This window comes from Mytilus edulis, chromosome 11, assembly GCF_963676685.1.
Source record: "Mytilus edulis chromosome 11, xbMytEdul2.2, whole genome shotgun sequence".
Lineage (NCBI taxonomy): Eukaryota > Metazoa > Mollusca > Bivalvia > Mytilida > Mytilidae > Mytilus > Mytilus edulis.
This window is the reverse complement of record NC_092354.1, coordinates 27,493,140-27,505,111: the sequence shown is the minus strand read 5'-3', so window position 1 is coordinate 27,505,111 and position 11,972 is coordinate 27,493,140. Positions and strand designations below refer to the sequence as shown.

Genomic DNA, 11,972 nt, shown 5'->3' with positions numbered 1-11,972 from the left:
AAACTTTTAACCACCAGATTTTTTTCAATTTTATTTTTTTATAATACCACCACCCTCAATAAATAAGAGCAATTTCCATTCTGATAGTATATTTGGGGCATAGTTTTCTTGTCTTTTGACCTAGGGCTTAGATATTTTGTATGTTGACGTAATATCATGAGGTAGAGTGTCACATTTCATGATGACTTCATGTGACCTTGTAATTTGACCTCAAGGTCAAATAAATGTATTTTTTGAGAGAATAAAAAAACAAGGCCATATGCATTTTTTTGTCTTTTGACATAGGTCTTGCATCTTTCGTATGAGGATGTATAATAATGAGATGGAGTGTCCTGTGTTGTGATGACCTTCATGTGACCTTATATTTGACCTCAAGGTCAATTTTACTTTTTACTATAAACACTCTACCATGCCATGTTGTCTTTTGACCTTGGCCTTAGATCTTTGGTATGTAGATGAATCATCATCAGATAATGTGTGTTGCACCATGATGACCTTCATGTGTTCTCAATTTGACCATAAAGTCAACTTAATGTAGTTTTATTGCATGAAAATTACCAAGCCATAACTTTTGACCTTGTTCTTACATCTTTGGTCTATTAGATGGGTTAACATGAAGTGGTGTGTTCCTTGCAATTTTGACCATCATGAGACTTTAAAGTTTGGTTCTTATTTTTGTTAGTAGCTTCAGAGAAATAGTTTTTGGCATATCTATATGATAGGGTACAATATCCAACCACTAGTAATAAGAATGTTTGACTTTGGCGGTCATTTCTTCTGCAGACGAAAAATGGCAAATTCTTTATTATTCAGTGTCAATAGAACTGGGACAATAACTCAAAATATAAAATTATAATGCAGGGAATCAATTTTTCATATAACTTTGTTTTATGTACACACTAATTGCATTCTTACCACCTTCTAAGTTTCATTAAATTATGTTGTGCCGTTTGAACTAACAAGAAAAGGACAGACAAACTGACAGACTAAAACATCTTATCCCTGGCAAATGCATTGTGTTGGGAAAATAATAAAACAAGTATTCGGGTTGACACAGTCAGGTTATAAGAAAACGCAGACAGATATTTATTTTTTGGCCATACAAAATTCATTCCTCAGTCTGAAAATAGTCCTGAATGCATTTCACACTCTTTGGTGGTATCTTATGGTCCTGTATGACAAATTTCGATCCATTTACATCTCGTACAGATGCCAGTTTGAGGTGTTTCAACAATATACCATCTTTCGCTAGTTGCATGCAAACTGGCCTTGAAACAATTTTACTACTTAGTAAGCCAGAGTAGGAGTCCATGCAATTGTGGTATGACATGGCAAATACATCATCAGATTTCACTAGTAAAGCAAGTTTACTGTCATATAATGTTTTTAATGAATCCACATCCTCTATTGCATTGTGGGCGAGGTAATTTTCTCCTACAAACTGTTTGACAAGAGTCTGCTGCTTAAAATTTTCTACATCATGTTTGGGAATATACTTTCTAGCCACTTTCATTGTGTCAATAAAACCTTTCACTGTTTCACAAAATGTCGAAAACAAATTATATTCTTTCAATTTGTTAACGATTACAGGAATGTCAAAGTTACAAATGTTATGACCTAATATTATTGGCTGATTCTGTTCCTTTAAAAAATGTATGAAATCAAGTAGAGCTTTATGAAGTGATACCGGTTCAACTATTTGTCCTCGAACATACATTTTATTCGTTCCATGGCTGTAAGTTATACCAGTTATCTTACTGGCCTCAATCTGAATGTCCACTCTTGGAATGACATACCTATTAAAACTATTTGAATATGACTTAGCTGCTATTTGAATGATGTCGCTATTCCTTCCCAAGCCTGTTGTTTCTAAATCAAAAAAAACTTTGCATTCAGTGCCATCAATATTAAAAGGAAGTGGAATTTCTGTGGTCAGCTCAGGGTCCTGTTGTTGATCAAACTCCATTTGAGATCCATAGGTTTTACCTTCTCTTACAAGATGTTTACGCTCATTTGTATTGCGGTTCCTTTTCTTTTGTATACGGTCGACTTTGTATTCCTTTGAATTTTTCTTTTCTTTCCTTTTTTCCATTTTTTTTATCTCTTACAGCCGAAATTGCCATCGTAAATTCTCCTGGAGAAAGGTTTGCTGCTTCATTGTTCATTGATCTAAACAAAAATTGCAAAATAATTAAAATGTAATACACATATGCATTAAAATATTAAAAATCATGAAAAAAAACAGTAATCTCCATCTTGAACACAAATTTTTACCTATAATTGTAACTCTTTATTTATTGTGACTTGGATGGATAGTTGATTCATTAACACACATACCACATCTTCTTATTTATAAAGATAATAATTTGAGAAGAAAGTCAAAGATAATTGAGTTACATACTAGATAAACATAATTTGTCACTGTAAATTGTACAATTTATATCTGCAGGGCTAAAAAAGCAATACTGTTACAGTAATCTCCTTGTATATAAACATTGGATGCAACATGTAACATGGTTTCAAAAGATAAAATTTATTAAGGGAGACTGTGTAAGATATCATAAATGCCTCCGCTGTAGCTTTGCAATTTTCCAAGTTAAAAAGGGACAGAACTATAGATTGACAAATGAGTCACAACACAAATTTGAACTCTGTCTGAGTGTTGTGATTCTTATATGTATCAGTTATATAAAGTCAAACTAATGTTAGAATAAGGAAACAAAACAATTTGCAATTTTCCAAGTTATAAAGGGGCATGACTCTAGAACATTAAGTGACTCACTTTCCCTGATTAGGCAAACTTCAGTTAAAACTTCAGTTAGAGTGAGGTAAGGAAAGAGGATAAGAGTATGGTCAGACGGACGAAAAGTCATGGAGTGGACATACAGAGAGTACTAGAAATTTAATTTTCATGAACTTTAGGTCAAGGTCTTAGTTACCAATCCTGGAACTTGAGACAAGTAATATACCCACATACTTCAAATTCATTATATGCCACATCAAAAGATTAATAAAGTTATGGTCTGAACAGGCTTTTCTGAGAAGATGAAAAAGAAGAAAGAAATAGAAAGGGAAAGAAAATGAAGAAATCGTATTCAAACACTATGTCATCCTTCATTCAAAAATAAGATGTAAAAATTTTCATAGTTACCTTGGATAAGTAGCCATATCCTTCATTTTTCTGAAGCACAGCTGCAGATAGCCTATTCTGAAGTGAGCATGATCCACCATAATGTCTAAAAAAGAGTATGAAGAACTATTTAAGTACATTAAAATATATTCCCCTCTTCATTTATTTGAACTTGATGTCAAAGGTGCAGGTAACAGTAACATACTAACTCACAAAATATGAAGACTCTTTGCAAAAGATTAATATTTTTATATAAAGTTTTACTATGATAGTAATAACTCCCTTCATTGAAAACTAATAAACTGCAACCTGCCTGACAAGAAAATTAAGTTTTACATGTATTTGTTTTTTATTGTTATTGGCTTTCAACTAGCTCTCAGTAATTGCAATGTTACATATTTGTTTATCATTTATTTTATTTTTTACATTAATTTTGCCGTTAGTTTTCTTGTTTAAAATTGTGTTGACTGTTGTGCTTTGACATATATGTATAATTGGTTTCTCTTTACAAATTGTGACTTGGATAGAAGAGGTGTCTCATTGACACTATTACCACATCTTCTTATATAAATTTGTGATTTGGGGCCTTTTATAGCTAACTTTTTTCATATGAGAACTGCTCATTGTTAAAGGCCTTACTGTAACCATAGCTGTTAATTTCTGAGTCATTTGGTCTATTGTATAGAGTTGTTTTATTGGTACAGTAATCATACGACATATTTTTTTTATACTTATATTCATTGTTGCTTAAGAATGGGAACTGAAATGCATTTAATTTAATACCAAATAATTATAAATTACCTTGATTTAGGTGCCTTTACAGATACAAGCTGGTTAAAGCTTTCATTTGACTGTGTAGATCCAAGATCATTTAAAGAATTACTCCTTCCAATCATTTTTGTCACTAAATTATTCAATTCAACCTTTAATCCTTCAGACTTGAGTGGTTTCCCATTTGGTAAACTTTTATACCTGAAATGGAGATGAATGAAAATAAAGTTTACATTTCAAATTTGAATTTGCACAAAATACTTAACCTGAAACTTTAGTGTTAGCATATATGCTCTATATTTCTGTAAATGGGCAGATCAAGAAATTTTAAAATAGTGGCAGGAGGTGTTAAGAAAAAAGGGGAGGTCTTAGAAAAAAAGAGGGCGCAGCTTAATACAGCTGCAGAGGTCTGACCTAAAATCAAAAATCTAAATACATGGTTAGATTCAGCATATAAAAGAACCTGATATATTCCTCTTTTTTTTAAAATCAAATAAATTTCAATTTGGACCCTTTGGACCTCAATGTGGGCCAATTTAAATGGGGCTCAAAATTATAAAAACTTAATACACGGTTAGATTCAGCATATCAAAGAACCTCATATAAATGATATATATTAAATTTTTCTTGAAATCAAACAAAGTTTAATTTTGGACCAACTAAAAAACTGGACCCATAATCAAAAATCTAAATACATGTTTAGATTCAACATATCAAAGAACCCCAGGATTTCAAATTTTGTTAAAAACAATCAAAGTTTAATTTTGGACCCTTTGGACCTTAATGTACATCAATTTGAAAATGGGACCAAAAATTAAGAATCTAAATACACTGTTAGTTTTAGCATATCAAAGAACCCCTATAATTCAATTTTTTATGAAATCAAACAAAGTTTAATTTTTGACCCGTTGGACCTCAATGAAGACCACTTTAAAAACTGTGCCATAAATCCAAAAACTTAATACACGGTTCGGTTCAGCATATTAAAGAATACATTTTTATGATTGACATATGTATAATTGGTTTCTTTTTACAAATTGTGACTTGGATAGAAGAGGTGTCATTGGCATTCATACCACATCTTCTTATATCTATTATTTTTTTTGAGAAATAAGACAATACGGAAAATGATATATTGTCAATACCAGTATAGAAGATCTTACATAAATTTTTCTTGATTTTGATGATAGCTACACCAGTCAGCATCTTTACAATTTTCATGTGATCCAAAAATATGTGGTACAATTCTTTGCAGCCCAATCTTAATGTCATCTTCATTGTCACCTCCCTTAATGGCATACATAAAGCACCTCAAAATATATTGTTTTGTTTCATCCTTTAGCAATTCTTTGTAACTGCAAAATAAGAAACAAATAATGAATGTAAAATTTAAAAAAAAAATCATCAGACTTTTATGGGGCATGGATGAAATCATCAATCATGGTATCATGCATCTGCCTTTTAATTTTCAGAAAAAAGGTCCTAGTTTCTATTTTTTTTAATGTCTGCTTTTCTATTCTAAACTTAATATAGCCTCACTAAAAACTGTTTGGTTCTTCCATAAGCCATGAAGATTATTCATATATATATATATATATACTTATAGATCATTGTTGATCATTTCAACGAGAAAAGCAATCGAGTTGAGATGACCAATGATAAAATTGAGAATGGAAATGGGGAATGTGTCAAAGAGACAACAACCCGACTATAGAGCAGAAAATAATCTGTTTATCGCTATTTTACCTACATTGTATGGCGACATTGTCAATTTCATGTCAATTTCATTAGCAATGCCACATGCCTCCTTAGTTTCTAGCAATAATTTTCCATCTCAAGCGAGTAGCATGATATGAGAAATCATCACAAAAAAAGATCAAAGGAAAAATGCACAAAATAGCGATAATAATAGTTCTTTTAATTTTCAATGTAATGTTTGTGAATTCAGATAACACAAAGATCTTTATATGTCTTTGAACAACACAAAATTGAAATTTCATTGAAATGTTTTTGTTAAGAGTAAGTAGTCTTCACAGATCAATAGAATAAGATCTTTACGTAAGATTTGATTTAGTTAAGGATGGGCTTTAGCCTTGTCATAGACATATCTGTAACACTAAAATTAATTTGTAAAATACCTCTTTGAAATATTATACAAGCTTGTTGATAACCCCTTCTTCACATGGTTCTGGTCATCTTTTTTCTGTATGTTTCCAAACTCAACCTCAAGTCTTGCTGTTGTTGAAGCATCATTATCAGCATGTATGACTGAAATGAAGATTAAATAATTATAAACCTACAAAGAGGTCAAGATATACAACGGCAAGCATATTTTTTTATTTGGAAAATAGTGATAGCTGTTATATTCTGCCTTATTTAATTACATGTAGCTAATGTATTAATAAAGCAACTTAAATAAACATAAACCGTTTTTTTTTAAATTACATTGGTCATGTTATATCATTAACCAAAAAATCAATTGATTCTATGTCAGAAAAGTGTAAGAACAAAATCCAAGTTTCCTGTAAAAATTACAAAATGATCACCTTTTAAATTTAAAAGAATTGTGGAAATAAGAGTTATTTCCCTTTATATGGTATTTTCAAAGCATTTTGGGGAACTCTTTATTTTGAATATGAAACATACCATTAATTTCACATTCATCATCTTTTAATCTGTGGGCCATTGCCACCGCCATATCTGCCTCCATGGATTTACTAGACCCATGCCAATTCAGATGGCACTCATGCTCAGGAACTGTCTCTTTTTTGTTTTGATGGAACTCACAAATCTTACATGTCTTGCTTCTTAAATCGAATGACAGCACCTTTCCTGTCTCCTTTCCAATAAAAGTTGCATGTCCTGCAAGAATAAAAAGAAAAAGGTATTACATTAACATGATGCAATTATAAATTAACAGTTAAGTAAATATTGTTATGATTTGAATAGGGGTGTGAGATAACGAGTATTTTAGGCCTAAAATAAAATATCGTTTGTTTCCCCAATCCCGACCGACCCTGCAAAATTGGTGCACTCATCAAATTTTATTGTCAAAAATAAGTGAAATACTATTTTATACGTTTTGGATTTTCAGGCTTGCCGGATCGTCTGATAATGTTCAAGCTTTTTAGAAAAATAAAATTATTTCCCTACCTACCTACCCACACCTGGCTTGGCAGGGTCGGGATTGGGGAAACAAACAATATTTTAATTTAGGCCTTAATGAAATGCTAACAGAATGATGTCATGTTACAGATTAATATGGCGAACAGATACTGATAATAAAGAGCCTATAGTTCAGTGGTTGTTAGTTTATATCTGTCATATTTTCTTCATAAATGTTTTTGTTATTAATTATGCTGTTAGTTTTTTTCATTTGAATTGTTTGGTATTTTTCATGTTGGATATAACTTTTTCTCATTGTTGAAGGTTTAATAGTATAATTGTCTACTTTTCGTGTGAGCTCTGGTGAACAGTTGAGTCACTAACAATCATGTACAATGTAACACATCTAACTTCTATAATGTATACAAAATGATGGCAAAAGCTCACATATTTGCTATAATTGAACCAGGTAAGTTAAAAAGATCTACCCTAGGGATTGAATAAATATAAGTATGGGAAGATATTTCTTTAACTACAGCTTCTCATATCAATTTAAATAGTAAAATTAATGCTTTGTCCAATTAAGTTATTTATATTAATAATTGATTCAGCAAAATTTAACAACATACAGTAAGTAAATCATGAATGTCAGACATTATATTATATAATTATGTATTTACCTGTATTACTATTATAATTCCAACCAGAGCCTCTCTTTTGCCAGCCACCATCAAAACTTGCTTCAATCTAGAAAAGATTGCATTTCTTATAAAAAAAAAAGTCCCAGCAAGTTTATTATAAATTGACCTTAACCATTTACATGTACCTTAACCTTTAGGATACCTAGTTGTGTAGTAAGCTGCAAATATACATTATTAAGAACACAAAAACATATTTTGGGTGCATATGTTTGCAAGAAACAAACATTTGCATTGACTGCAAACCTAAAACACAATTAGAAATTATTGTTTTTGTGTTCCTCACTATTAAATAAAAAAAAAATGTGCTGTCCTGTGCAATTTTAGGTGGTGAAAAGTCTTGATCTGTACATGCATGTACATGTATGGTTGTTTATTCTGTTTATGAAATAATAAAAAAACAGCTTTTAACTTTAAAAACATGTTTGATGTTATATACATGTATATACATTTTTTACTTTCATAAGACACACAGTCCTATTAAAGTCCATTATAAACAATGAAGCATTACATGATCAAATTGTATTATAATTCTCATGTATATAATTATATATAACCTAACCACATTATTTATGTATGTGCCTGTCCCATGTCAGGAGCCAGTAATTCAGTGGTTGTCGTTTGTTTATGTGTTACATATATTTGTTTTTCGTTATTTTTTTTACATAAATAAGACCGTTAGTTTTCTCGTTTGAATTGTTTTACATTGTCTTATCGGGGCCTATTATAGCCGACTATGCGGTATGGGCTTTGCTCATTGTTGAAGGCCGTACGGTGACCTATAGTTGTTAATGTCTGTGTCATTTTGGTCTTTTGTGGATAGTTGTCTCATTGCCATTTGTGCTGAGTGACTTTTCCTCTCTTTGTGCCATATATATTGCAGGACTGGATTGTTACATTTTTAATTTGTCCTCTTAATTCTTTCTCTTTTTTCCTTAATGTGCTCTCTGTAATGGATGGCAGGTTACATTCTGCTAGAAAGTTCTGCAGATGAGTTGGGCCCATCCCTGCATGTATCATTCCTTTAATAGAATATGAGGTACATTGTATAATCAAAAATTGAGAAAAAAAATTGATTGCTTAATTATGGAAAATATATACACACCTGCATTTCTAAGACTAAGAAACAGTTGTGTTATTAACTTTAGTAAAGATGGTAATTTTTTTCTCTTAAAATTGTAAAATTCTATAAAATTTCCTAAACTGAAGATAAATTTACAAGCTGTCAGTCCTGTGCTTATTTCTCTGACTTGGCTTACAAAATATCTAATCTAAGAATATTAACATGATATTATGATGATGTACATGTAGTTGTACATTTAATGGTGAAGCCCTTCACAGTTTATAATTAGTTATTTTAACTCTTTTCAAAGCCTAATTTGGCTATGAAGAAGATAAGAAGGGAGGGGTTGAAAGTTGTTGATGTTCATTGAACAATAACAATATTTTCAACAATTAATTTGCTATACATGTAACACAGGCACTTGTCTCCTATATGCCTTAATCATGTTTAATAAGCTTTCACAACACAATAATTTGCCCAAGATTGCAAGCAATTTATATATATGCACTGTTTAAGTTAGACACATTAATTAGTAGTAATTGACCCCAAGGACTCTTTTTAGTTTTTAAACAAAAAATCATGAATGCATTTTAATATAATTATGTCAAATAAACAATGCAACATGTTAAATGTCAACCAGGCACAGATTCAGGGGGTGGGGGCGCGTTTGGATACCCCCTTTTTTGGACAATCAATGCATTTGAATGGGGACATGTAGTTGGAACACCCCTTTGTCCTGGGTTAGGAACCCCCTTTTTTAAAATGGCTGGATCCACCCCTGTAAACAGTAAAACTACAACTGTAAATATTAGCATCATACAGACTATTAGTATTATAATTTACAAGCATGTGATATAATCATACCTATGGAAGCTTTTGTGTTGATGTCATAACTTCCAGATGGTCCTCTCTTCCCAAAATGCACATCAGTAACAGTATGACACAGTTTACAATCTACCATCAGTAGACCACCTAGCCCAAACAATCGTTCTCCTACAATATCTGACAGGTGAAGTGGACACTTGCAAGTACAGCAATACATTCCTTCCGACAGGATATTCCACTCTACAATTCTTCTCCCAATTGTCCAAGATTTTGAAACATCAGACGTGTTATCACCTTCCAATTCAGCCTCAACATCAAGATACTCGTATACGTAATTGCCATGATCATTACGCAAGCCGACTTGCGGAGAATCTTCCAATTTCCTGCCATCATTTAACCATTTGAAGTAATCTGAACGACTCGATTTCTTTTCGGCAGATTTAGATCTCGAAAATTTACCAAACGTATTACGTTTACGCTGTTCCATTATGACAGTGATGTACCGTCTGCTTCATAACAACAGGTAAACAACTATTCCATGTCAATAAAACGCTTGTAATATGAGGCGTATTTTAAAACACTTAATTGACGTTAGTTAACTCAGAATTTTAGTAAGAGTTATCTTTTCTTAGGTGTACGGTACCCCCTTAAATGAATAACGAAAACGAGCTTGCATTAGCTGTGGGGAAAGAGAGATTATCAAAGAAGCAATACAAAAAGATAACAAAAAAAGCAACTCAACCAAAGAATGAAATGATACAGAAGATTGTTTTTGAGCATGATAAAGAAATTTTTAACAGCACTTAAAATGTTCATACAAAATACATATCTTTATTTAATAAAAAAGAAGGAGCACCAATCGTAATATAATAGTTATTGACATTACGGAGTTTTTTTTAAGAATAAATTATAAACTAATGTAACTAATCAGCTACATTGTAAGTATGTAATTCATTGTTGGTATACGATAAATTAATTTACAAATATAATTTGTATATAGACAAAAGGCTTTTAATGTGTATGAAGCTAGTGTCATTTCAAACATTTTTCTAACAATGTTCATATTCCTTCCCATATTGTATCGTTTACGTAATGAGATGGATATTGGAGAGGGGGTCAGTAAGTCAGTGATCTAAATGTATTCTAAATGTAGGGCATACTAATCAAATAGAATATTTTATTGATAACCTTACATATTCCATCGTTTATTTTTCAGAATGAATTGTGACCAATCCCGTAAATATAAAATCGGTGAAAAAAAGATATATAAAACAAGAAAAGGAGTCCTTGGCAAATTTGTCGAATGATCGTCGTATAGAATGTGAAGTTATTAAACAAATTAAATGCCAATTAGAAAGGTTAAAAAGTTTGAAGGCTGATCCGGTTACAGCAGTATTTGTGATCAAAGATGTCAAGAAAAACAGAAAGACTAGACCAACATATATCGGGTTAGGAGAGATCTTCGACAAAGTTAAAAATGCAGAACCAGCTCTTAGCAGCGATGGGTTAAGAAAGTAAACGGCGTAGACATGTTGTTTCCAACACATGAAGATATAATCAAAAATGTTACATTGGTTACTCCCAGCAAGTTAAACATTGGACCCGGACATTCAAAGCAACTAGCAGAAAGTCAGAAGAAAATGTTAGAACAGACAGCAACTGCCCCCTCCAATGACACTTTATCAATTAATTAGTATACTTTTAAAAGAAGGTCTACAGCATACATGTTTCAACAAACAGAAGAAAAAATCTAGAGGCTACGTCAAACTGAAATTATATTTGATATAATACTGCATGATAAACTCTAGATGTGATTTCGATATGAATACCTCATTCAGGCCCCTAATTCAATTATATTGTAGCCCTGTAATGTTGTGTTGTCATTTTAATGTTATATTTCACATGGCCTTAAAAGAGGGAGGTTTGGTATGCTACAAAACCAGGTTCAACCCCCCATTTTTGCCTTTAAAAATGTCCTGTACCAAATCAGGAATATGGCCATTGTTATATTATAGTTCATTTCAGTGTGTGTTACATTTTAACGTTGTGTCGTTTGTTTTCTCTTATTTTTGAGTGTGGGTTCACATTACCGTAAGACGTGTCATGGTACTTGTCTATCCCAAATTCATGCGTTTGGTTTGGATGTTATGTTTGTTGTTCTCGTTGGATTTTGTCTGGTGCTTGGTCCGTTTCTGTGTGAGTTGCATTTTGATATTGTGTCGTTGTTCTTCTCTTGTATTTAATGCGTTTCCCTCGGTTTCGGTTTGTTACCCCGATTTTGTTTTAGTCCATGGATTTATGAGTTTTGAACAGCGGTATACAACTGTTGTCATTATTTATGATTTAATTAACTGGTGTGTTATCAGCATTATTAAAGTTA

The 11,972-nt window shown here is 31.8% G+C and overlaps 3 protein-coding genes across 3 annotated transcripts; all 3 read right to left on the bottom strand.

Annotated features, from left to right (window-relative positions):
• Positions 1-1,108: 1,108 nt before the first annotated feature.
• On the bottom strand, positions 1,109-2,092 carry LOC139494128 (maternal protein exuperantia-like). The gene has a single exon (XM_071282304.1). It carries the CDS (start codon positions 2,090-2,092, stop codon positions 1,109-1,111), a length of 984 nt encoding a protein of 327 aa, XP_071138405.1.
• A 1,002-nt stretch (positions 2,093-3,094) lies between these two features.
• Positions 3,095-8,537, bottom strand: LOC139495453 (uncharacterized). Its single transcript, XM_071283735.1, has 6 exons — positions 7,687-8,537; positions 6,548-6,763; positions 6,040-6,169; positions 5,065-5,256; positions 3,932-4,102; positions 3,095-3,236 (listed from the first exon to the last, which is right to left on the bottom strand). Exons 2-6 carry the CDS (start codon positions 6,609-6,611, stop codon positions 3,119-3,121), a joined length of 675 nt encoding a protein of 224 aa, XP_071139836.1. The 5' UTR covers positions 6,612-6,763; positions 7,687-8,537; the 3' UTR covers positions 3,095-3,118.
• Positions 8,533-10,239, bottom strand: LOC139494127 (uncharacterized). The gene is made up of 2 exons (XM_071282303.1): positions 9,632-10,239; positions 8,533-8,726 (listed from the first exon to the last, which is right to left on the bottom strand). Exons 1-2 carry the CDS (start codon positions 10,077-10,079, stop codon positions 8,533-8,535), a joined length of 642 nt encoding a protein of 213 aa, XP_071138404.1. The 5' UTR covers positions 10,080-10,239.
• Between the last annotated feature and the right edge of the window lie 1,733 nt (positions 10,240-11,972).

Bases quoted from the DNA above. Each gene is read 5' to 3' on its own strand.
- LOC139494128 (XM_071282304.1), bottom strand. From the start codon at position 2,092: ATGGAAAAAAGGAAAGAAAAGAAAAATTCAAAGGAATACAAAGTCGAC.
- LOC139495453 (XM_071283735.1), bottom strand. From the start codon at position 6,611: ATGGAGGCAGATATGGCGGTGGCAATGGCCCACAGATTAAAAGATGAT. The intron at 4,103-5,064 runs GTAAGATCTTCT...TCTCCATTTCAG, and splicing joins CAAAATCAAGAAAAATTTAT to GTATAAAAGTTTACCAAATG. The intron at 3,237-3,931 runs GTAATTTATAAT...ACTCTTTTTTAG, and splicing joins GTAAAGGCACCTAAATCAAG to ACATTATGGTGGATCATGCT.
- LOC139494127 (XM_071282303.1), bottom strand. From the start codon at position 10,079: ATGGAACAGCGTAAACGTAATACGTTTGGTAAATTTTCGAGATCTAAA. The intron at 8,727-9,631 runs GTATGATTATAT...ATTCTATTAAAG, and splicing joins CAACACAAAAGCTTCCATAG to GAATGATACATGCAGGGATG.